A 26,826-nucleotide genomic window follows, 5' to 3' on the forward strand; every position below is an offset into this window, starting at 1 on the left:
TTTCCAGACTGAAGATTATTACATCATCCAAAACAGCTGCCTAAAAGTAAAAGAAGGGAAATAGTTTTCTACTTCCTTTCTTTCTCTTTCCTTTCCGGAGCTACGTCTCTCCCTTTGTCTGCTGCTTTTATTTCCCCACCGCCACTTATTTCTTCTCGTTGGTAAAGAGAACCTACCCAGCTTTCCGCTGTTACATTCTTTTGCAAAACTCAGAAATGGAGGGGAAGACCTGCTCAAACAACTGAATTCTTTTTCCTTTTTCCATCCAACTATAAATTTTTGATATCTTAAAGTCAAATCCTTTAACTCCTTTCTCCTTACGAAAACTCTTAGAGTGTAAGTGACAGCATGACTCTGCTGATAACCATGGAAGTTAGGTACAGGAGTTAGAAAATGGAACATCAGATCAGGAATTTCTTATTAATGAAAAAAATTATAAGACCTGATATGCACCAGTTGTTACAGCTGTAACTGGAGCTCCACAGTTGTCATTGGCAGAACTCATTCTCCTGAATTTAACATTTTCTTTATCCTCTCTTATACTTTGTAATGAATGCTGTTTGTTGTAAATACGCAGTTTATAACAAACTTTGTTCAGAGGCCTGTGTAGGGAGATGTTAGTCAAACAGGGGATAAAAAGCTGTTGGGAATCACAATGCTATAATATTTCTCTATTTGGGGTTATATTCCTCTAAAGAAAGCAGTAAAATCAAACTTTCTTTTACAGCAATTAGGTTACATTTGTCCTTCGTTGACTGTAGTAGTCCAAGGCTGGTGATGTGACACAGAAATACCAGTAGGAAGAATGAAATAAGCCCGTGATAAGCTCTCATTAAAAGTGAAATCTGAACAATTACAGTTCCACCTTTTACTGGAAGGACAACGGTTCCTTCCTTCAAAAATCTCCCATGTTATTTTCTCCTCTGACCATGGTATCATGAATTCCCCAAGTTCCTTTTTAATCCAGCATCTGTCTTATGCACTCTATTTTTTTTTTTCTACCAGAGAGTTAGACAAATTGGAAAATAATCAAAAAAAAAAAAAAGTCCACCAACAGCTGTGAAACATGTAAATAGCAAATGTATTATTAGCCTTCATGAAATAAGGGTGTTTTCTTATGCAGACTTATGAATAACTTTCTCTAAGGTTCATAGGCAAGCATTTTCATACATATTCACAGGCTACCTTTCCTCTGAAATACCACGGCAGGTATTCAGCACAGATATTATTTAAAGCATCAGCAATAGGAAAGATTTGTCAGACAGCATTATACTGACTCATAATGTGTAACTTTGAAAATACCATTCTTGCAGAAAAATACTAAGGCCATCAGAGTTTCCTAAATTTGATGCTCATGGAACATAAAAAATATTAGGTGTATAGAACTGAATGCATTCTCACCTGAGGGCGTCTATTGAAAAGTCTACAGATAAGTAGAATTGCCTTGTCAATGTTTGTTGGCTGAAGACATACACAGTTACAGCCTTAAAAATTGAAGGAAATTTTTCACATAATCGTTACTGCAATTTTTTCAGACAGTATTTTCCTGACAAAAATTTTGCATCTAACAATTTTTCTCGTTTTTGCTCATCTCTAGTCTAAAAAATTTCATATTTTGGTTATGGTGCTTTAAAAAAGTATATACATATGTGTGCATACATATATATACATAGCACTATGATAATGTTAAACATATAGTATTCTGAAGTATTACAGGAATATAAAGGGGTTTTTTTTGTATGGGTAAAGGGTTTGGGACTATAAATTCGGAAAATTAGGTTCTAGTTTCAAATCTTCCTTGAGCTCAGTTTGCCGTATCTTTCGATGTTTCTGTTCACCAGTTACTGCTCTTTATATCAGTAAGACATGCCTACCTTCACTTAGTAAATAAAAGAGTATTGGGAAATTGCTAATTATTATGTATTATCATCAAAGTACTCCTTGACTTAGAGTATGAGCAATTGAGTTATAGGAAGGTAATTTCTCAAAGTAATTTCCAGACAGTACAGGTTGTTGTTTTCCTTGCATCTATTGCTACGTCAACCAACAGCATAGAGGAGGTCTAAGAACTTATATTACTAAATGAATGTAACCCTTTTTTTTAATGAGATGATACATAACAAAAAGAGAGGAAATTTAGCAGACTAGTGTCAAACAATTTTGTATTGTTCATCACTGCAGAAAGAGTTACTCACCATGACAAAATGGATTTGGTGATTATAAGAACTGACAGGGAAACCAAAAGCATTTTCAAATGGAATTATGAGAATATCGTCAGCACTGTACTGTGGACGTAAAGTGATTATGATTGCTGGACTGCAAAGTAGGTCCCAAACGACCTATGCTAATACGAAGTGTCAGTTTTACAACTGATGGTGGTATTAAAGATGCAGTATTCCTTTCTCTTAAACAATTTACACTTTACTAAAAGGTATACAAATAGATTTTCATCTGCAAAGTGATAGGATGTACTTAAGAAGTCAAAGTAATAATTTAAGAAAACTGACTTATAAGCACTGGGGAATTGGTCACAGGTGCATGAGACCAATGGGAACTGCATTGCCTGTGTGCTGTTTCAAACTGCTGCTTGCTCAGGTTTGGAAAGCACATTGCAGTGTGAGCATATTCGTTCTTCTCATTTGTAAAACTCCTATTTACCTAAGCACAGCTAGGACTCAGATGCTGAAATATAGATGTGTCCTAGTGCTAGTTTTGTTCCATTTATTTGGCATTCAACCAAGTATGATCCGGAAAATAGCACAGTATGGACAATAAATGTTATCATCTCTATCTTTCATCGGTATAATTCTTCCTCCAGAGAATACCAGTGACTCCATCGATGCAAATAAGAATACCCTTGTGTCATGTTGTAGGTGAACTGTGCTCCTAGGGCTGTATCTTGACAGCGAAGAAGTCTGATATTTTCACCATTGGTTTCAGTTAAGTCAGGATTGTGTCCTAGGTCTTGTTTATTGTTTGTGTTTTCACAAATATTTTGCGCCTTTCAGTTTCAAAACCGTGAGTGTAATTTATTTTAGATTAAACATGAAGCCAGATGTGCAAGCTTTTTACTATTCTATCTTCTAATAGCAAAATTAGCCTTGGCTTTGCATTCATCTGATATGGAAGAAATCTTGATGTATAGCAAGACCCTTTGAAATGCACAGCTCGTTCTGCATCCTTGTTCTCCAGAGCACATAGAGTAGTCCCCATGGCAGAGATTTATTTCAGTTAGAGTTATATACAAGTAGCAGTTCAGAAGGCTTCTTAGTTTTACTTTCCTAATTCTTGTTTCTAGGACAGGTTAACTGAACTAAAAAAAATAATCCAGCAATTATACCAAGTATTTTATGATTTATTCAAGCTCTGCTTTGTAATTATTTCATTCCTATTTCACATAAAAGACTACAACTACTCATGACAATGCAGCCACAGAACGTCAGCCAGAAAGGCTTTATATGGAGAATACACAAACATTATATCAACATTTTAAAGCTTTCTGCACTTTGAATGCCTGTTCATTGTGACAGTGTTGGATACTCTGGTCTCTTTGTCCTTGTCTCTCCAAACATGCCTTGTGCTGCTTCATTTCCTAAGAGGTGGCAGGACGTTTAACATAGTCAAAGTTTAGAACATCCCAAAATGAATTTAATAATGAATAAACAGAAAGTTTCAAATTGCCTTGTGTAAAGGTTAGTTTCCTATAAAAACTAATTGACAGGGTTTTTTATAAAACAGAGCTTGCTAGAGTCTCTCAGTATTTTGGTAAAATTATCAGTTCGATCAATTTGTTCTCAGCAGATACAAGGCACCAGGATGTGCAAAAATGTTGTGCATTCTACTTGAAAGTCCCAGTGGTCCTTCCTCTTCACCTGGAAGTTTCTGTTCTGTAGGGTCTTTGAGCCCAGAACTACGTGAGTTTTGAAAAGAACTACCTATATCTCTGCATTTGACACAGGGATATGTTGCTAATAAAGTCCCTTCTTGTATGTTAAACGTTCTTCACAAATCTTTCCTCTTTTGAAGTTTTCTACTAGCTGCTAAGAGTCTGCCTATCACGAGCCCAGCTATTTAGAGGTTATATTCTATTTTTCAAAGTACCAGTGACAAAATTACAAATATCCTGTACTGCACACAGACCCAGACTGCTGACAGCAGATTCTTCCTAAAATGAACATTGCTTTGCTACATTTACCTAAAATACAGTTCTGCACTTAGGTTTATTTTCCCGGTGATCATACAATTAAGAACTTTAAGGTTTGCTTCAACACCTTCAGCATAGCAAAGTTCCAAGTTTTGTATGTGTGAATTTCTAAACTGAAACGAAAACAAATGCTGGATGTTGAATGGTTGATTATGAGATGATAATTAACACCATGAGATGCTATATGAAGTTCTGCGAGGCAAAGACAAGACATCTATTCGGGAACAAAAGCCAGATCAAACTTAATGAGATTAGCTTTGCAGGAAACTACTTCATTGACAGGCACTTTTACTTGACCACAAACACTAGTTTACAAAAAAGATACTGCTAACTTACGATATGTAGCTATCTTAACATAGCAAGTTGTTTCCTAATTTGTCACAGTTTGAGCATGCTTGTGCTTCTTTCACTTTGCTGCTTGAGGCCAAGGGTGACTGCAAGCAGAAATGGAAACACAGAATGAACCAATCTTACAGCAGCTCAAAAGAGTAATTCTAGCTGGATGATCAACAGAAAAGGCTTTGGTTCTTTCAAACCTAAAAGCTAATTGAGACTATCAAGACAAAATTGCTTTCTGCACATTAAAATCATTCTGTCTCTTTTAAGAATTCCATTAAAATCTTGAAAGGATGTGAGCAGAAAAATCATTTCTCCAAGTTTGCAGTGGAGCAGCGTCAGTTCAAAGGTTCTGTTTTTCAGGAGTTGTGCTGATGGAATAATTTACATTTAGATAGCACCTCTCACCTTGAAGGATCCCAAATCACTTTACGAAATCTGAAGTGTGTGAAGGTATTACCTCCTTTAACCACCAAAATAAAGATGTGCAGCCACGTATAAACTAAAACATCATGGCCCGCATGGAACAACTCCTAACACAACAGGTGAACACAAATAACACAAACACCAAATCCAAAAAGATGTTCCCATCCAGTGGAATCTCTAGACTGCATTTTAGGTAAGCAGGGTAGCAGTCATCTGAATTTGAATAGGTCATGGCTGTCATATAAATACTCTTACCAAGAAAGCCGTAAGATCTTCAGTGGCCTCCATCTCCATTTTGGGGAAAATGTCTTTGCCCTAGAATGTTCAGTATTGACTTAAGTGAACTATGAATTACTCAGCTGCTACCATTACAGTCCATGCTGCCTTTAGGAAGCAGTCCACTGGAATACAGTTGCCTTTAGTCCAAACTCTTCCAAAGTGGGAAGGAGCTGCCCACAGAAGAAATACTGTCTTCTCATTTCTCTCACCACATCCACATATTTCCAGAAGGCTTAGCCAAAATTGCTGACCTCCAGTGCATTCTCTGACTTCTTACTGCCTGGAACTACCTACTTACAGTATTAAATCCAATTAAATCTCAGGAAGATAATATATACTCGTATATTGCATCACTGTCCTACAGATGCTGATGTGACAGACCTTACCCCATTTATACCGTGAAATATTTGTGGTATGATAATCTGGTTTAGAGTCACATGAATGCGTTAGTGCTTTATTTACCTTTTTGTTGTTGGTAGGCCAATGGAAATCACCTCTGGTTTGGGACGTTTTGCAATTCACTCTGGATGCTGCAGAGAGAATAAAACCAAAATTCTTAGTCAGAGCATTTCAAAATCAGCAAAGGAAGTGTGACAGTGAATTCAGCTATGGACTTGTTCCAGGTTCCTCTAATGCCAGCAAAGTAGTTGTATATGAAAACAAATCAGTTATTTGCTGCATTTCATCTAGTGAAATGCAAATACTTTGAAACTACCTGCATGAAAAGTAGGTTAAATGGGTTTACCTCCATCTGCCTTCACATACAACCAGTTGTTATTGGCAACATACATCTTTCTAGCAAAATCTTGCTCTTCTTGATGGTAAAAGACATTTTGCAATTGAATTGAATGAAAGCAGTGGTCAAGTCAACTAAACACGGCCGTTAAACTTTCCCTTTTATTGCTGTAGTTGAATAAGTACAAACATTGTCAATAACTTTTACAGTGTTAAACACATTAACAATTTTATCTTCATCATAACCTATGTTATGTTAAGGAACATTACCACCTTACCATGTGTTTCACTTTGCGTAGAAATGGACAGGGAGGTCTATGTCCAGCAGGAATACCTACATGTACCACCTAGGATGTCAGGAATGAGGGGAGGAGAAAAAAGAAACTGCAATAAAAAGTAGAAATTTCACTTCAGTAATTCAAAACACAGCAGAGAAATTGATGCTGCATATTTAAATAACTTGAGAAATTTATTTCATCTTTAATTCCCCATTTTCCTATTCAGAACAAGTGCTGCCCAGGACTGGTTTTCGAGTGGATTCCTCTGGCAAGTATTCTTCAGCCTTCATTGTTTTGTAAACTGATTGTCCTTCATTTTATGTTTTAGTTATTCTTCTTTCTTTAATCCTTTCTCTAGATAATGGTCAGTCATGACTGCCCAGTCACCATTTTATTTTTCTATGAGCTTTGTGGGGTTATAGAATGCTAACCCTAAATCTTTTTATCATAGATCTGCATTTTGAGCAAGGAAAAGTATTTCTCTTTCCTCAGCCAGTCTTTGTGTATGTTTTACAATGTTTTACATGTGCTTTCATACGTTAGTGTTCACTCTTCATCATAAAAAATGTATCTCTATAGCTCATCCCCAAATCTAAGCTTAAGCAATATTTTGTGTAAAACTGAAATTAATTCTATCTTCATTTACAAAAGAACAGAACTGATGTATTATGCAGACCCACCCATTCCTTGCTCCCATAGGTATATCTTGTTCTGTAAAAACCTAAAAGCAAAAACTTTCAAATATAGAAGCTTTGTTGGGTGTTTGAATCAACATCAGTCTTGTAAGGTGACAATGGACTTGTTTAAAAACCAGCAATATTTCATTTCCCGATATGATCACGTTAAGTGAACAGTTAAAACAGGCTGTTTTGACAATCTCACTAAAGCCTTTTCTAGTCTTACACAGGTCGGACAGAGATCTTAAATTAAATGCAATACTGGACTGGTTTTGCATAACACAGTAGAGTGTCTACATGGAATGACTCTGTTAGCACACCAGTTCTTTTTTTGTTTCTTTTGTTTCACTGATTTTTATACTGAAGTCTTTATTTACCAGCTTTTCCTCTCTATAAATATGAAGAGGAAATGTGTATGTTTTTTAAAAAGCTACTTGCATAGGAGACCAGCAGCCCCATGGCTGTTTTCAAGTTTTTCACATTGGCCTCTTCTCCCGGGCAACTAGCAATAGGACAAGAGGACACAGCCTCAAGCTTCGCCAGGGGAGGTTCAGGTTGGACATTAGGAAGAATTTCTTTTCAGAAAGGGTTATTAGACATTGGAATGGGCTGCCCAGGGAGGTGGTGGAGTCACCATCTCTGGATGTGTTTAAGAAAAGACTGGACATGGCACTTAGTGCCATGGTCTAGTTGACAGGGTGGTGTAAGGGCAACGGTTGGACTCGATGATCCCAGAGGTCTCTTCCAACCTGGTTGATTCTGTGATTCTGTGATTCTGTGATCTGAAACTCAGATAAAAAGTTATTGTCGATTTGTGTCAATCACAATTCGCAATTCACACTATTGATTTATATGGAACAAAAATCTTCATCATCTTCAGCAAAGGCATCCAGATTAATTATTATTTTTATCAGAAAATTTGGGTACACACAGAAAGTCTATAAAATTATTACAACAAAGCTCTTCATCCTTGTTTCAGTTGCAATATAGAAGAGATTTAATTAAAAAAAAATCCATCTCAAAATTTACAGCATCATCCCAAATACTAGATTTATCACTGTAAAAATCACATAGCACTTGTGCAACTTGACTCATACAGAAAATGAATTAATCATCTTCAGGGATATATTTTCATACTTTTAAGAAACAATTGCAGGTACACTTATCAGTGTGTAATTCACCTAGGAATTCAAATGAATACAGTACAGAAATGTAGCTAAGAGTTGATAATCACATCTTCACCTATGAGATCTCACTATTGTTCAGTAACAATCTATTCTGCTACCTTTACATTTAAAGCAAATTCCCCGTCATCCAAGAACCAGAAAGCAGAATTTTTTTTTGTCTTCTAGGCCAAATGATCAGTTAAGAAAGTTTTCCTTTACACAAAAAGAAGAAACAAAATGCTATTAAAAAAGACAATGAAGTTACTAGCAGGCAAATCTAAAGTTCTTTTTGTGATATAAAAATGCATAGAGGCAAGGGAGAACAGGGAACATTTTCATTCTCGCAGAGGATACCCATATTATATGACTTTAAACTGAAACTCTCCTTTCAATGAAACTGGTAGAAGATGGGACATTCAGGTGTATTAAGTTAACTTGAAGGAAAAGCAAACTGTGCAAAAGACTCTACTAATTCAGTCTTGGCTTGACTCCTGTGTCTGCAAACCTATTCATTTATTCTTACTTGGCATGAACCACAAGGTGCTAATCATCTAGCTTACCAAGAGAAAAAAAGGGCACATTTTCCATAATGAAGTCTTATTAACCAACAGTTTGCAGTATATTGCAAGGCACAGGAGTGTCATTTTGCTCTTAGTATAGGTAATTTTCTTTGTGTGATCAACCCAGAATCTTCTCCAGCAAGAAAAAGCAAAATTTAGTTTATCTAACAATGCTTTGTGAGGAAAAAAAGTTTCAGAATCACAGAGTACTGAAGAAATATCAGATTAAATGTAATCACTTATATGGGTAAGAATACTTGATCAATGTACATTCAGGAATATTAAAACTGCTCACACATAACAGCAGGGACTTTTAGTAAATCTACCAAGCATGAGCTCCTGTACTAAAAACACATAGTAGTGAACAACTTACTTGTCTTTAAGAAACAGGAAAAAAGGGATTTCATCACCAGCAAGACATTAGAACATAAAGACTAAAGATACGGAGATAAATTGAGACCTAATGCAAAAGGAGCTTACCAAAAATTGATTGTGTCAGACTAACCTGGTAACTGATTTTTCGCACCAAACAAGCGATGCATGTTTAATCAATCTAGACTTCAACTAGACATTTTACAAAATGCCAGTTAGAATTGAAGCACTTCCATGTTAGCCTGGAGAAGACAATGCTTAGCACAAAATGTAAAGAGCAATGGCTGGAAAGCAGATAAGCAATTCTGCTAAAAGAACCATTTCTGGACTGAAAGGGTAATATTAGTGGAGAGCCTTGCCATAAGTCTTCTGTGTTATTTTCATTAATGACCTAAGCACAAAAACTAAGGGTGGAAATCAGGTCCACATTCAGACATGTAACTTCACGTATCTATGGTGTAGTTGTCTCCAGACCAATGGAGAGCTAGTCTGTGCAGCCAGTGGAGTCATATCATACCAAGCATGAAAGCTGAAGCAACCAGCAACAGCAGTGGAGGAAACGCTCTTAAGTGTACTGGTCAGTCACTGGAGATAGTATGATATTGTTGTGAAAAAGTAAGTAAAATCATGGAGTGCAATCCGTCAGCGAATATTCTGAATGAGACAGGTGACTTAGTGACAAAGGCCACAAACAAGCTCAGGTACCAGTGTCATCTTTGCCTGTGTCTTTACTGGTAAGGTCTGCATGCTGTTTGCTGGCAGAGGCTTGCAATAACAGGGAGCTGGACTAGATGACCCAGGGATTCTTTCCAGTTCCATATTTTGTTTTCATGGTGGGACAGAAAAGAACATTATTTTTTAAAAGCAGTTTTCAGTGACCTGATAAGAGTTGACAGAGGATGGGCTCCATAGACTTGCAGCTCTTTAGGAAGGAAGGCTCTTCTGAGCAAGCGTGGAGGTGTAGTCAGTTTATCCAAAGGCTTCCAAACTGTGTTAGAAGTCATAGAAAAGTATGCCCATATACAGTATTTTTAGCCTAAACCTTTCCATGGTCGATCGGGCTTACCTGTTCCGTTCTAAATGGGTAGAAAAACAGCCTCTTTTTAAAAAAATAGTATCTCTTATTTTCATGTCTGGTGCCAGCATTGGTTTAGATCAGCTTTGTCAATGTATGTGTTTGAGGGATGTTTTCATCTCGGTATGCCAGAGTATGTATTCTTCACATCCTGATATTCTTATACTTTCTTAATGTTTTCCCAGCTGTGCATATTCATTCATGTGTGCAAAAATGAAGGTAGTGCTTTGTTTGTGACAGGCTGCTGGAAGCAGTGTCTTTGAGTGTTAGACCTGGGCTGTAAATGTTGATCCTGCTGTGCCTGTCTACAAAGCCCTCTCACTAGTACTGAGCCCCATCCTTGTTACAGTTAGGCACAGCAAATCAGGTAAAGATAAAGTATCGCTTTCATCTTAAGATTCCTTTGCCTTTTGCAACTTTGAAATAACCTTTGCATTAAGTTAGCATACTGTACATGCACAAACTTAATTTGTTCTTTTTTTCACTGTTGAGACACTTATCAAATAAATTTGAAAAAAAGTCAGGATAATAAGCTGTTAGAATCTGTTTGGGTTTGTCTTCTAAATATGTGAGAAGCAAGTTGGTAGGGAAAGGTAATACTTTTATTTTTCCAGCTGAAATATTTGTTATTCAATCTCACTCACACTGATACACATTGCTGAAACAATGCTCTTTTTAGTCCCAGAGAAGGGGGGAACCCACAAGCATTAATGCACAAGAGCATCACTGTGCTGCTGTCTAGAGAGGATTTTTATTGCACGATCATAGTATAGAGCCACTGCATGTAGTTCTGTGTCTGTCTTTGCAAGACCTGATTAAAACTGAATCAGCTTTAATTCCAGACTAAAGCTGAGATCTGCCCAACTCTGCAGTTTGTGAGGTGTACACTGGTGGCTCTTGGGGGTATCTATAAATCAGAGTCGCTGAAATACTGTGTTTAAGCCATCTGTAGTCCCTTCCCTCCTGAGGAAAGAAGGCACAACTGGAGACACTATGAACAGTTTGCTTAAACAAACCTGCTCCTTCCTTTTTGTCTTTTGGGGTTGGCAACAAGCTGACATTGGCCAAAAGCTGTCACAATTTATAGGCCAGAGTGCAATCTGTACAAAAGACCATTCTTGTTAATCATCATCCTGCTTTGGGTGATGAGCCTAAAGCATCTCTGAATGTTCAGACAAAGCAATAGTCAAAGTAGACGACTTCTTAGTCCTCTAACTGCTTACTGTTCCACTTTATACGATTTGAAATTTTATTCAAAATTTCTCTTTTGTATTTTGAGAGCATCAAGACCCAAAACAATGATCTCTTTCAACTGAAGCTAAAGATGCTTTCATAAGAAACTGACTTTTAAAAAACACTACGTTCCTGAACTGATATATTCCAGGGCAGAATATATGTTTACAGGCAAGTTATGCAGACATATGGAAGCACAATTTTAATCATTCATAAAGCTGTTGAGACTTTAATTGAGTAGCATTAAGGAGTTCAAATTAATGATGTTAGCTTTCAATTTAAACCCTAAGAGTCAGAGGCTTATAATGATAGCTTTTGTCAAAACTCTTTATTGAGGATATTACCTGCAAGTGGAGTACTTAAAAGCTACATTACATAAAAAGGCATACTGGTTTATGTCTGCATGTGGAACTAAAACGACATGTAATGATTATTCATCTTTTCTAAGTCGGACTGATAATTTTTCTATGTATCTTTATCTCCCATTTCAGTTTATTGTCTTTAGGTTTTAACAAACTGCAAGGAAAACATAGATTAAATGCCAGAGGTGGATAAACAGCAGTGTATTATGCAGTCAATTGTAGGAAGAAGGCACCTTTATAACATCTATTTTGAACAGATGTTTCCAGTACCATTCTCCTGTGAATGTGTTCTATCTTGGTTTAGTGTATTCTACATAATCATCCTCCAAGATAACTCCATTTTCAAGTCTCCTCCTTGTCTGTGTACAACACATTGTGTCCCATATGTTTCCACCAGCTCTTACCAGGATGCCATTAGTCATGTGCAATGAACACAAGGTGGGAGGGAAGATGGTGCAAATTCTCAAGACAAAGCCAAAATGCTTTGCTCAGTGGGATTTCTCTTTAAACCAGGTCCCGATTACAAGGAGCTGGATGTTCACCTTCGGAGAATGGAGTCTGGGTTTGGCTTCAGAATCCTGGGAGGAGATGAGCCTGGACAGCCTGTGAGTTATTTCTTCCTGACTTTCCTTTTTATAACTCTAAAATATGTGTAAAGGTCAGAAAAATATTACTACATAGCTGAACCCAAATGAACACCACGTTATGGCTATAAGTAAAATGACTTTTTTATTCATCCACAGAAAAAAACAGGACTCTCAGGTTGTCCACATCTAAAAGATATCACAGTAAATTAAGTTAGAATCAGAAGGAATTAAGTTACAAATAGTGCATTACTCAACTCCTTACTACAGAGTGTGACCTTGCATCTTTTAATCCCGACTTTCCAAAATCGAGTTTAAAGGAAAGATTTTAAAAATCAGATTATGTAAGACTATGCATAACTGTGTAGACAGACTATATATATGCATAAGATTAAAAGATACTGTTGACAATGCAGTTTATTTCCAGAAACACAGAAGGACCCACCAGGGAGTGGTAGTCCATGTTCTAGGTTAGAAGACAATATCATGTGATGCATCAGGCATAAAAATGGTAAATTTATACCATTACAGAATCACAGATTCACAGAAGGGTTTGGATTGGAAGCGACCACAAAGATCATCTAGTTCCACCCTCCCTGCTACAGGCAGGGACACCTTCCACTAGACCAGGTTGCTCAAAGCCCCATCCAACCTGGCCTTGAACACTGCCAGGGAGGGGGCAGCCACAGCTTCTCTGGGCAACCTGTGCCAGTGTCTCACCACCCTCACAGGAAAGAATTTCTTCCTAATCTAAATCTAAATCTGACCTCTTTCAGTTTAAAACCATTCCCCCTCATCCCATCACTCCATGCCCTTGTAAAAAGCCCCTCTCCCACTTTCCTGTAGCCCCTTCAGGTACTGGAAGGCTGCTAGAAGGTCTCCCCGGAGCCTTCTCTTCTCCAGGCTGAAGAGCCCCAGCTGTCTCAGCCTGTCTTCATAGGAGAGGGAGACATCCCCATAACCAAATAACAGGTAACAAAACCAACATAGATTCATTGCAGATGAAATAAAACGTAAAATAAAACATACACACAATTTTTAAAAGAAATGTGTACATATTTTGGTAAGTTAGTGATATATGTAAATACTATAATTTTGAGAGAGCACGCAGAATTAGTACTGCTTCAGAATAACTTTGATAATGTAACTATGGCTTGTCAGCAAGGACTAATCCCAAATTGATAATAATAACATTTTATTATCACAACCTTACACATAGTCTGAGTCCTGTGTTATCACATTTCTGAGATAATGTATAACTAGTTGATAGATTTATATATTCCATATTCAAATTCATACAGACTAATATAGTTGTCATTGAAGCATTAACATTAACCAACACATGGCTCTGAGAAACAAAGAAGCTCCTCTATTTTGAAATTGTCAACATCTGTCAAAGTGCTGATGAATATTAATAGTTTACTGATGCCACCTGTAAAAACAAACGCACTGTATTCTAAAAAAGGTGCTGATTGAAATGCAGAGACCCTATTTTAGAATAAATGTTTTGGAATGGATTTTCAAAGCTAAGTAAGGTGTAGCTGTACAGAAGAACTTCAAAACAACACTGTTTCATGATCTACACTTGCAGTGTGGCTGAAGGCCCTCTGGCATCTAACTTTCTTCCATGGAGCATGTCCCGGTGCAGATAAAACGAGGCCACCAAGCCATCTTCACATTCTCCACCTAAGCATTTTTCCTGTCTTTCCTGGATGGCCCATGCAGTACGGGTTCTCCAAGCTCGCCTACTGGGTGAAACCAAAAAGGAAATTTGTTAGGAGCTAGAGGAACTGTTCCATTTTATCATTTTACCCTGCAAAGAATTGACACTAGTGGAAGATTTGGAAATCTCCCTTTACCTGCTTCAGACAGTAGTGTCCAGTAGCATTTCCCACTTCCCATGAAAGTGTCCCTAGCTACAAGGCTGTTCAGTATTCTGGGAAAGTCTGTCTTGGTGTCTGCTTTAGTGCTTTTCCCATTACAAATGGATAATTAAGTAGTCACAGACTGAGTGTCTGACTGGCTCTGCAGTTTGGAGGTTTACAACATTCTCAGGGGGAAAAGTGCAGTTCAAATGCCTCATCTAAAAGATGATTATTATATAAAATGGAAGATTTCAGCCTAAAGGCCTGCGAGAAAACTGGTTTAGAATATGCAATATCCTAATGGTCAAGAATACATGCCGGAGTTGTGGGAGACCTGAATTTATGTCTCTGCTCAACAGTCCAGTAGAGTGGGAATTTGGAAACAAGTCCTTTCCCTCCCAGCTACATGCATTATGCACTGAACTGTTACAGAGGAAACTGCTCTTTCTAGTTTCTTTTCAGCAAAGGACTGACCTGGCTTTACTGTCCAAAGTCAAAGAGTCATAGCTGGATGCCAAGTGCAGAGATAAACACCTTGCTATTTTTGGAGAGCAGGACCAAAAATGCTGCCTTCTGTGAGCCACTTTCTACAATGCTTCACTGTCCTGCTGAACAATTGCTCTCAGCCTGCACTTAGCCTCAAGGTTGCTACCTCTAGTTCAGGGCTGGCAAATACAAAAGCATTTTTCCCCAGACGTATCAATCTAACAGGCTTTATGTCTCCCCACAAACCATGTCTCAAAGTCCTCAGGAATTAATAAGATCCTAGCTTGAGGCTGAGGATCCTATGAGGCAAAAAGGTGCCTCCTTAGAGTTAGGTGTTGCAGTGCTGAACTTCTCAATTCTCACTCCCTCTGTTGCCCATCTACTTGTTTTCACTGCCCAAATTCATCAATAATAAAGAAACAGATGTACTCCACCTTTCTTAGTTTCCATCTATTTTGTACTCAAAATAAAAGACTTCTTAACTCTCTTTTCTCTCCTCCACTGCTTCCCTGCTGCCCCACGGACAGCCCACCTGCAGCCTCACATTCCTTTCACCTCCGGAAAAGGAGAGGCAGTTTCTGCCTGTCCTCCAAACCCCTGCATTTCCTATGAAACAAGAACTGAGACACTTTGAAATGTTTGTTTCAGCTCTCCTGCTGTGCAGTCAGGTAACACAGAACAAAAGGAAGCTTTCATTGCCTTTTGTCTTTGTGGTTTTGTTTCTAAAGAGGAATATGAATTCTTCAGCATAAAGCAATAAGTTTTTCAAAAAAGCAGAATTCACATAAAGTTTTTTTAGAATGATAATACTGACATTATAGAGGGACTGCAGCTTAGTTTCCTTCTAGTTATATCAGCTACCTGGCACCTTAGAGTGAGAAAGTACTGCTGGACTACTTCGCTTTCCATATTTGTAAGTGTAAAGATGTTTTCCAAAGGAAAACCTTAAATTTATTGAGAAATTTCAAATATCAAGACTGTGGGTTGTGCCAGTTCCAATCACCTCTCCAATCTCATGAGATCGTGCCACCACAGGTATTTATCACATCTCCCAGTACTTGAGGAGTTAGAGATAACCTGACTCTACTACAGTGAATCATAATATCACCAAAAGGTTGCAAATATACATAAACTGGAACTTTACTGAAGTTGCAAATTGCTGTCCCAAAGCGGAAAAGTATTTTGGATACATTTGTGCAGCTCAAACTCAAAATCACAGGAACATATACGTAACTACACTAACAGTTTCACCTTTTCAACACAGATTGTCTGGGATTCTTCTCAAAAGTGCCTGCAAGATATATGTCTATATTCCTTTTATGATCAGTGCCAAGAAACAGACATTTCTAAGACATAACAGATGTCCATAGAGCAAAACGGTAGGATAATGCAGACCACACTTTAGGAGCTCCTATTTTAGGCAATGATTAGAGTTCAGATTATTATCTTGGATTTAGACATCACAGGCACTTATAATTAGGTGAGATGAATCACACCTTTTATGTGTATTACTTTTACTATGTGCCTGTGAAGCTACTGTGTTATATTCAGAGGAACTGAACGCAAAGTCAAATCATTACCAAGAATCACAAAGAAACTCAGTATTAAAACAGATTAACATGTATGAGTTAATAGATCCAGGCTTCAATTCCAGATTATGCTCTGCCACAATCTTCCTAATCCCAGCATTTCTCATGTTTAATCTCAAGCAATAGGTGAAACTTTCCCTTTTCTCTATAACACACTCTTTATTGCCTACGTGTCATCATCCTTTTCCTGACTTAGTCAAAGCGATCTCACGCCAGTATGAAACTGCATTACAGAGGCAATATAATCGTGATAAATATTTACTTAATAATTACTTAATTACTCAAAACTAGAAAGAGTTTTTGCACTTTGCTCTAGATACTGGTGACGAACCATGCTGTGAGCTGCTTTTGTGTTTCTCCAAAGGTTAAAGATGGACAAATTGTTCAATACTTTGGCAGCCAATTATAAAGAAACTGCCAATGCTCAATAAAACCAAAGGAGGAAGGCAGTCCCTACAATCTTCCAAGCTGCAGAGCGTTATCACCCGTCTCTTCCCAAGATAGCCAGGAAAAAAATCTTACTCATATGAGATGCCCAAATGTAAAGGTTTTGAGAATACTTTGTGGAGATCTAGCTAAACGTAGCTTTGGACAGCTTTTTTCCTGTCCAGCAAAGGAGCATAAATACATATTTCATAGTTGGATTTTGCAAAAAGTATTGTCCAAAGCTTTGAGGTATATTCTTTCACTGAAGAACAGAATGGAGAATCTGAAAGAGTCTTTCTGACAACTCAGCCTGACGCTGCTTAACAGGTCCCCAGGAACACCAGAAAGCAAGAAAACGCCGCATCATGTTCTCTCTTTGCTAAGTTTTGAAAGCAAAAGTGAGCCAAAGGGAGGCTAGAAACTGGGAAAAATTCTCCAGGCTCCACATGGGGTTTCATTTAAACAGTCTGCTGGGGTGCTAGCAATTCTGCAGCTAAGACCACAAAAAAACACAAGACCACCTGCATGACTACCACATCCAGCCTTTGAAGTTCATAATGAAAAGCAATACTTGATAGCTTTTATCTTTTATTATTTAAAGCAGATTGTCACACGGCATGTCATATCCATCATTCTGTGCTCACTCTCACACTGAATAAGAGAAAGGAAAATTTGGAACACACTTTGTGAATGCTTTAATATTCTTTCAAAGAAAGCAGGTTTTCTTTGAATCAATCTCAACTGTTCTACCAGTTATTCCACAGGGAAAATATATATGTCTTCTTCTAATAAATTATGTGAATTTATGTGCATAGAAAGTGGAGAAAGTCATTAAAGGTTTTGAACAGATTTTTTTACTAGTTTATATGTGCCATACAAATTACATTTAAATGTCAATTTGGGAAAACATCTGTCCAGAGTAAGCTGACATTTTTCCTCTTTTTCCAGTTTGTTAATCAACCACTACCTGAGCAATTATTCGTTATGAGTAACAACATTTGATATAGCACTTCTTTTTCCCAAAAGAATCCCAAAGCAAACTCTGTGTAGTGGGGCCACTTCCACTACTGACCTCAAGTGTATTACTCCAGGTGCTTAAATCACACAGCAGTGAGGAACCTTTGATAAGAAATATACAGACTAACTAATTTGAAGTCAAAAGGACCTTTATGTGGAATAAATCTGTTTAGATCTTCTGCATAATGTAGCTTATATAAATTCAACACTCCTTATAGATAGATTGTCTTGATTTGAAGGTATCAGGTAGATCATCCTTAGATCACGATTCTCAGGTGTATCACTTCTATGCAGGTAAGAAACATCCTACCTTCTTACCAAAGGCAAGGAAGCATCTTAGTAAGAAATTCTTTCCTGTGAGGGTGGTGAGACACTGGCACAGGTTGCCCAGGGAAGCTGTGGCTGCCCCCTCCCTGGCAGTGTTCAAGGCCGGGTTGGATGCCCAGGGCTTGGATGGGTGGACTCTTAAATGGGTTAAAAACTGGCTGGATGGCCAAGCCCAGAGAGTGGTGGTGAATGGGGCAAAGTCCAGCTGGCAGCCGGTCACTAGCGGTGTTCCCCAGGGCTCAGTTCTGGGGCTGGTGCTGTTCAATATCTTTATAGATGATCTAGACGTAGGGATTGAGTGCACCCTCAGCAAATTTGCAGATGACACCAAGCTGGGTGGGAGTGTCGATCTGCTGGAGGGTAGGAAGGCCCTACAGAGGGATTTGGACAGGTTAGATAGATGGGCCGAGACCAACGGCATGATGTTCAACACGAACAAGTGCCGGGTCTTACACTTGGGCCACAACAACCCCATGCAGCTCTACAGGCTGGGGGAACAGTGGTTAGAAAGCGGCCCGGTGGAAAGAGACCTGGGGGTGCTGATGGACAGCCGGCTAAACATGAGCCAGCAGTGTGCCCAGGTGGCCAAGAAGGCCAATGGCATCCTGGCCTCTATTAGGAATAGTGTAGCCAGCCGGTCTAGGGAAGTGATCGTCCCTCTCTACTCGGCACTGGTGAGGCTGCGCCTTGAGTACTGTGTCCAGTTCTGGGCCCCGCACTTCAAGAAAGATGTTGAGGTGTTGGAGCGAGTCCAGAGGAGGGCGACCTCCTGGTGAAGGGTCTGGAGGGTATGACCTATGTGGAACGTCTGAGGGAGCTGGGGTTGTTTAGCCTGGAGAAGAGGAGGCTCAGAGGTGACCTTATTGCAGTCTACAGCTACCTGAAGGGAGGTTGTAGTGAAGTGGGAGTTGGCCTCTTCTCCCGGGCAACTAGCAATAGGACAAGAGGACACAGCCTCAAGCTTCGCCAGGGGAGGTTCAGGTTGGACATTAGGAAGAATTTCTTTTCAGAAAGGGTTATTAGACATTGGAATGGGCTGCCCAGGGAGGTGGTGGAGTCACCATCTCTGGATGTGTTTAAGAAAAGACTGGACATGGCACTTAGTGCCATGGTCTAGTTGACAGGGTGGTGTAAGGGCAACGGTTGGACTCGATGATCCCAGAGGTCTCTTCCAACCTGGTTGATTCTGTGATTCTGTGATGAGGCTTTGAGCAACCTGGTCTAGTGGAAAGTTGTCCCTGCCTGTAGCAGGGGTGTTGGAACTAGATGATCTTTAAGGTCCCTTCCAACCCAAACCATTCTATGATGCCATGATCTTCAATCATACCCACAGAAAAGGATCACAGCTTTCCAACCAAGACCAATATCCTCATCTGCACTGAATCACTAGCCTAATTTCGAAAGAAAGGGAGAATCACTGCAACATTCATGGCACTAAATTGGACGCTCAGTGTATATATGATGGGATTTTGTTTCTTTGCTGCCTAGATTCTCATCGGAGCCGTAATTGCCATGGGCTCAGCAGACCGTGATGGTCGTCTCCATCCTGGTGATGAGCTGGTGTATGTAGATGGAATTCCAGTGGCCGGCAAAACCCACCGATATGTGATTGATCTTATGCATAATGCTGCTCGAAATGGGCAAGTGAATCTTACTGTGAGGAGAAAGGTGCTACCCACGGGTGAGTGAAGGCTGGGAAAGGTGAAAGGAAAAACATAAGCACAAAGAGATGCTGTTTAAAAAAAAAAAAACGGAGAAAATTAAAATCAAAGTGAATGTTTGTATCATTTTGAAGAAAGAATAATTGTAAATATGTGTCCCCTGTTTCTGTGACAAAAACACTACAGCTGAGTGTTGTTTCCTTCAGAAGTGGAAACAATATTGGCAACCCCAGTTTGGTGATGATGAGTGCTCTGGATTTGTCCCATGCTGTCTTGGTCTGTGCTGTCTCCTCCTGTCCACTTTTGGGACAAAACATTTACCTAAGTTTAAAGCTGTTAAAGCTGACCATCTCAATAAGCAATCAGAGAAGGGCTCAAAGACTGGTAACTGTTTAGGGCAGGAACTCATTTCACTCTTGTATGTGTTGAAAGCCCATTTCTGGTCTCACTGATGTCATGTGGAAATTTCCCCGACTGCAACACAAGCTGGCTGAAAACCTCCTGTGTGGCACAAGCGGCTCCTGGGAACAGGGCCGGATCCTCTCTTCAAACAGGCGCTTTCAGAAAATAAACCTAAAACAATATGAAGAATTTGAAGTAAATTAAACCTTTAGACTAGCTTGGTCTTAATTATTGAAAAACACTGGAACCTGGAAAAACGTGTGGCAGCATCTATTAAAGCTTTAATGGGAGAATTTGCTGCTGTTCCATTGCAACCTTTGCTTACTTGAGGAAAGAAGTTTATTTAAGAACTTCTAAAACATTTGTGGTGAGTACATTTCACTGAGGCATCAGAAATGAGCAAACCACATCCCCAGCCTTGTCCTGTCTTCTGCCTCCCCGTGCCCTAGATCCGCTGTCATTGCCTGCGCTGTTCCCCTTCGCTCCCCTGCCAAAAAGCCGCCCTCCCACTCACCTTCGTCTTCGCAGTCCCCCTCCCACTGCGGCACCGCAGCTCCCTCCCAGCCGCGCTCTTGCAGGACTGACTTTCTTCTGTTACTGACTCCAGAGTCCTCCAGCCAGAAAGGTCCCCCTCCACCCGGCGCGACGCCCCCTCGCAGCTCCCCCAGCGCTAGGAAAATGGCCAATAACCAAGGTAATCCGCCGAGCGCTTGCGATTAGCACCTTTCCCGGGTCAGCCGGCTCTACAGACTGCAGGCAAAATTAGCAAGAGGGTTAGCACAGAGCGGATGCCAGCCTTCGCTGCTGCTTGTTAAATATTAAATAAAAGGGTCTATTAGGCACTCTGGTCTCCTGGCACAGAAAATGAAGCAAGCTGGTAAAACACCTGGAGTTATTCTTGGGCCTTGAGAGTGCCACACTGGGGAGTATAATGTGTAACTCATTAATGTTTAAGCATTTCAGGAGCTGAACAGGATTTTAATTTGGTGTGTTACAACGTAAGCTTTGTGGAAAAAAAATTAAGAAGACTGATGCTGGGCATGACTGAACAGTGCAATACTAATGCATCAGGCCAATTGATTTTGTGTGAATTTCTCACTAGCGTGAATGTATACAACAGAGGGATCTGGGACTTTCCTTACCTGCCTGACAGCTGATGTACGCATCTTAGCCCTGACCTGGAATCACCGTTTTGCACAGATACTTACCCAGATCTGGAACAGAAAGTCACCATTCACAAGCTCTGGAGGACAATTTGATTAGGAAAATGTGGTATTTGGAACAATGCGGATTAATATGCCATTTTTTCACAGGAAGAAGCAAAATGTAATTTTTGTGATGGATATCTATTGCACAGCTGACAATTGAATAGCCATTTAAACTTTTCCTCCTTTATCTTTCTTTTCCTGAACTTAGTGGCATTCAGTTGCATTCATTTATGGCCAAGCCAGCTCTTGGTCATTCTGAGGGGTAAGATAATTTCCTTTCTGTTGCAGCCATACTGACATAAACGGTATTCAGTTTTCTGAAACATGACAGCCAGAAAATGAGATCTCTCTTGTCACTGACTATGGCATTTAGTTGCAGATTTGGTTCAATAACTCTTGGAGATTTTCAATTCTAATGCAGGAATATAATAATTGTTTGTTTTCCTTCCTCTTTATTCTCTCTAATCACTTTATTTCATAGTTGCAGAAGGACTGTTAAAGGACACACCTGACTGAGAAAACAACAGCTTGTCCTTGGATGATGTTTATTTTATTAATATATACACACTGAAGGTCTAATTTGCAAGCTCTCTTCCTAGGATGTATGTGTGTATGCGTAAGCTCTTCACATGTTCAGTAGGATGACTCTGCCACTCTCATCGCTCCAAACAGAAAACATATTGCTTACATTCATCTGAAAGTTCTGTATTAAAACTGTCAATAAATGCTGATTTGTGTAAACAACTTAGATCTGTGAGGAATATAAATCTTTTTTTCCATCTGGAAATGTAACTTTACTGTTTTCAATTGCCAAGATGCTTGTGTGTAATCCCACAAGATTTAACTTGTTCCCTGTTCTTGTTACTGTAAAGCAATAGTGAAGTGTGGATGGACTCCATTTTCACTTCTACCCTTTCCAACTCACCACACAAGAGCATCTTCAGAACCTTTAAATGAGCACTGCTTCTGTCATGACACCCACAGAATACCTATTTGTGATTGCTTTTCATTGTATAACTGCTCTGTTCCATGAACATCTTTTGAGCATGCTAATCAACTTGTAAGAACATTATGCAGCTAATCCTAATTACTCGACGTTAGCTGCCTGCTTAAATTCTTTTAATCCAAACACAAATAATTTTATATTGGATTAGATGGTCACATTTTCCTCTTGATGACAGATCAACCAGCAGAGAAGGGAATGGTGCTTGCTAATGTTTTTGCAATCCAGATATAGCCACTGTTTCTTACTTTCCTTTCCTCTCTTGTACATAGCTTAGCAGTGAGTGTTCATGCTTGCTTTATCTGATTGCCTTTGAATGTTTTGCATAATTGTGTAGATCTCTTTCTCTCTGCATCTATTACAGCTCCTAGTTTAATACTTGCAGTAGTCGGGGCTATAAGCAGTCAACTGTATTCATGTTGCGTTAGCAAATGTAATGTAAGTCACAGAGCCACTGAGCAAGTCAGACTGTAATACTGGTGTGATTTGTGTTGTAGGAGAACCTTGCCCAGAGAATGGCAGAAGCCCAGGCTCGGTGTCTACGCACCACAGTTCTCCAAGAAGTGACTATGCTACTTATGCTAACAGTAATCACGCTGTATCTAGTAGCAATGCTACACCCCCCGAGGGCTTCACTTCCCACAGCCTGCAAACCAGTGACGTTGTGATCCACCGCAAGGAGAATGAAGGCTTTGGGTTTGTTATCATCAGTTCCCTGAACAGGCCTGAATCTGGGTCCACAATAAGTAAGTAAACCACATTTTTCAGCTTATATTTTTCCAAGTGCACCCCAAATTAAAAAAAAAAATAAAACCTGATATCTGCTAATTAATCACTGCAGAGATTAAAACAGAAGGGGCTCTCAAAATTGCTTCCAGGGACACCATTTGTTTGTCTGCTGTGTCTTGGACAAAACCAAAGGTTCTTCTGGCCTCCGAGGCTCAATCCTTCACACGTTCATTTGTCTGTCAGAGTACAACAGGATTCACCCACAAAGTAGATTTTCTCAGTTCCTATATTGCAAAGAGACACTCTGCAGGTAACCATCAGGGTTATGTGAATAAATGATTCTCCCAGATGCAACTGAATTACGCTTTTTTTTTTTTTAAATCAAGATGAAGTTCAGGAACTTGAAATAAAAGCCAAGATCAGAGCAAACCCCATGACAGCAGCTGTCCAGTTAGGGCACTGAAGAAGCAACTGGAAAATGGGAAAACTTGTTAGACAGAGGTGCAGGGAGGTTGTTTTTTTAACCGTCTGGACTATACATAGTATAAAAATTACGACTGAGTACAGGGATACAGTGGCAGGATCTGCCCTTAATGATTATAGTTCCCTTTTGTCCAGAAAACTAATGTTCATTGGATCTCAATTTTATTGCTTTAATATAGGCATCTGTGCCATTTAAGATGTCCTAGGTACATCTCAGCAGAGGTCAGGCAGATGTGACATGGGACCTACAGGTAGTGGCAGCTGCAGGCACAGGGGTGCCCTTGGGTGTTTCAAATGGCATTTAACCACCTGTGAGCTGAGCCCCTTGTAAGGAGGAAGCATAAAAGGCTTTATATTGAGCAACATCCACATCTCCCACCAAATCCATCTGAAATTGTGAATGCTAACCACTACTGAAAAACCAAGATGAGTGAGAACATTTGTCATTTTGCAAGTTGCAGCCTAATGCAGTCCCTCCCCTGCATTCAAAACATGGTTTGAAGGAACTGTTCTTTTGCCCAAAACTGCTTCCTGAGGAAATAAAATAACAATTTCAGCTTTTAGGGCCAAACTCTACTCTTCTAAATTCATAACAGAAAAGCAATTAAGAGAGTACTGGGAAATCCATATCTCACAATAGCAAATGATCTCAGAAAACTTCTTTGCAGTATTTCATGATCACGCACTTGCTAAAAGCGTTGCTTTTCATATTACCTCAGCTGAATTTTAAAATTCCATGATTGCCAGAATTAATATTGTAACAAAACCATGGATAATTAGCCTCTTAGGACTCCAAGTTTTCACTTTATTGAATATAATGGCCAATTGGAAGTTCTTTGCAGAAGATGAGACAGGAAAAAAAATCCATAGAGGACAATGAGATACATACATATTAGTTAGTTAAGTCAGTCATGAATTTTTCAAGAAAATTATTTCACAGGTAGGGTTTGTGGTTGGGGGAGATGGAGAGAGAAAGAAGAGAGGAAGAGAAAGAGAAAATGACCAAGCAACCAAAAGTTCTGTGACTGGAGTATTCTGCAAAGGACAACAGACCCAGGTTCAAGATACTGCTTTGCCTCCTACCCTCCAACATGTTCTTGTGGTACTTTTCTTTCTCACCAAGCAACTACATAGGTAGCCACTGTTGAACTTCAGTTGAAGACCTCCAATAGTAAAAGAAAATGACAGTCTGCTGTGGAAGTGACAAGTGGATTTATTCAAATAATAACTGCATTGAATTTCAGTGATCCCAAAGAGCACCCAAATCCTAAGTTTAGAAGAACAGCAATGAACCAAAAATTACATTTGCTGTAGACAGTGACAGAACAGAGAAGAAAATACCCTTTCTATGTGAATTCTGTTCCAAAAATGTAGTAGAAAAAATAAGATGAAAATGACATAATCTGTCATCAGTAATAAAAACAACCTAAAAATCATTGGCTCTTTGTAGTTTAAGGGAGGTTCATTTTCTTTACTTAGTATTTATTTGGGTGAAGTAATTCAGGCTATATTAACAGGAGTAGAGCCAGTAGATTTAGGGGAAATTATTATCCCCTTTTACTCAGCACTCATTAGGGCCCATCTAGAACACAGCACCCAAGTTTTGAACCCTTCAATACAAGACAAGAAAAAGTTCGGCAGCAGCCACTGAGACCTCCTGAGGTCCCTTCCAGCTTGAATTAACCAAAAATCCTTTGATTAAAATGCACAATAAGGGGTAGAAAGTGTACTAACAGCAGGAAGTATCAACTGGATGTAGGAGGTGTAACATCCAAAATATAGCTTACATCAATATAGAAATACAGATCTGTGTGGCACCATGTCAAGTAGCTTGGTAGTCACTCACTTCTCATAGCAGTAGTATGTTAATTTGGTGAAACGTTGTACTATAGTTCCAGTGTTCCTGCTTCGAGAGCCAGCACACTTGTTGCCAGCTCATGCATCCCCACATGGCACAGAACAGTGCTGTGCAGACATACCCTAAACATACACAGTTAAATGTTAATGGAGTAATTGCAAGGCAATGCTGAAAGAATCAAAATGGGCAAAACAGGTCAGAAAAGGGAATGTCTTGTAGTGCCAGACACTACTAGAAATAGCATAGCCTAAGAAGTTGTCTCACTGGGAGTGTCCTCAGGGCAAAGTGAAGAACAGTTCCTTTGATTTAAGAATGTTTATTTTGATAACTCTATTCCCCTCTCTACTTTCTTGTAAAAGCAAAAGACTTGAGGACTTGGAAGTGTAAGGATCATCATTGCTTTTACTCAAGAAGCCAATTAATCGTGCACTGGAAGTATTTTCCTTGTTCTTGATATCACACTTATAAACTATGTTTTACAATCCGACAATTAAAACAGCTCTTGCTCAGTACAGGAGTGTGAACCTTGTGTCATCAGGCGCTTGTGCTTCAAGCACTGTTAAAATTGAGGTAGTCATTCAAACAGAGTTGCTACTAGCCTAAGAGCTGCAGGTTCATGGGTTTGCTGCTTTGCAGTTGGCCCAAAGCTCAAGGAGTTACACAAAAGCTCACCCTCTGGGTGTTTGCCAGGGGAGTTAAAACCAGCTCTGGCTGTGAAGCTGTAGGACCACCCCATGAAGTCAGAGTAGCAGTGCTCCAGCTGAGCCTCATACCCCTTTTCCACCCTCTCTGATGGGATGTTCACTGCACTGCTCCCATGTAGCCTATTAGGAGTGCTTCACACTCCCTCTGACCTGGAAAAGAGCCACGAAAGGCTCGGGAGCTCTCAGAATTGAGGATGTCATTCCTGTTCCAAGGCTTAAGGTCTTGGTCAACTTTTCTCTCAACATGCTTTGCAAGTGGTCATCATCACTATTGATTTACAGACCTGCCTTTGCCTTGCAGAAATTTTCAAAATGCTAAATGCATTTTTTTACCTTTGGTAGAGGCACAGAGTGAGGCCAGACTACAGCTGTACTTAGGAAATAGGCTATTTTTTCACATTTTGTGATAGGCAGCACTGTAGTAGCTGTCATTTAAATAAAATGCTCTAAGTAGTTGGGAGTCAGCCTTTAGATCTGGATGTAATTTTGACATACTTGTACTTGCTTAAACACCCAATTCTTGTGGCACATTTCCTGTGTTCTATAACGGCAGAAATTTTGTCTCGCCTTTGTCAAAGCATTGCTTGGGATGTTCTCTAATCCAGCACAGGGGATTATCTTGCACCAAACTACAGTTCTGATGTGGGACAGATCAGGAGTGGAACATGAGTCACAAGGATTGAATGAGGAGATTTCACAAGGCAGAGCAGGGGTGTAGACAAGGTTGGCCATGCTTCGAAATTTTATCAGTGAAAGAAGATAAAGCGTATAAAGAAAGAAA

General features: G+C 39.4%; 1 protein-coding gene across 4 annotated transcripts in view; it reads left to right on the forward strand.

Moving 5' to 3' along the window:
- MAGI2 (membrane associated guanylate kinase, WW and PDZ domain containing 2) overlaps positions 1 to 26,826 on the forward strand; it is an 823,074-nt gene that overhangs the window by 733,236 nt on the left and 63,012 nt on the right. For 3 of the 4 annotated variants that reach the window (XM_068400692.1, XM_068400693.1, XM_068400694.1), the window contains exons 13-15: positions 12,217 to 12,308; positions 19,486 to 19,678; positions 22,769 to 23,017. In XM_068400692.1, coding sequence (XP_068256793.1) covers positions 12,217 to 12,308; positions 19,486 to 19,678; positions 22,769 to 23,017 — 534 coding nt within the window. Of the gene's footprint in view, positions 1 to 12,216; positions 12,309 to 19,485; positions 19,679 to 20,667; positions 20,755 to 22,768; positions 23,018 to 26,826 lie in introns of all 4 variants that reach the window. The other variant, XM_068400695.1, reaches the window with a different exon arrangement.

Source organism: Nyctibius grandis, chromosome 5, assembly GCF_013368605.1.
Source record: "Nyctibius grandis isolate bNycGra1 chromosome 5, bNycGra1.pri, whole genome shotgun sequence".
In the NCBI taxonomy this organism is placed as follows: domain Eukaryota; kingdom Metazoa; phylum Chordata; class Aves; order Nyctibiiformes; family Nyctibiidae; genus Nyctibius; species Nyctibius grandis.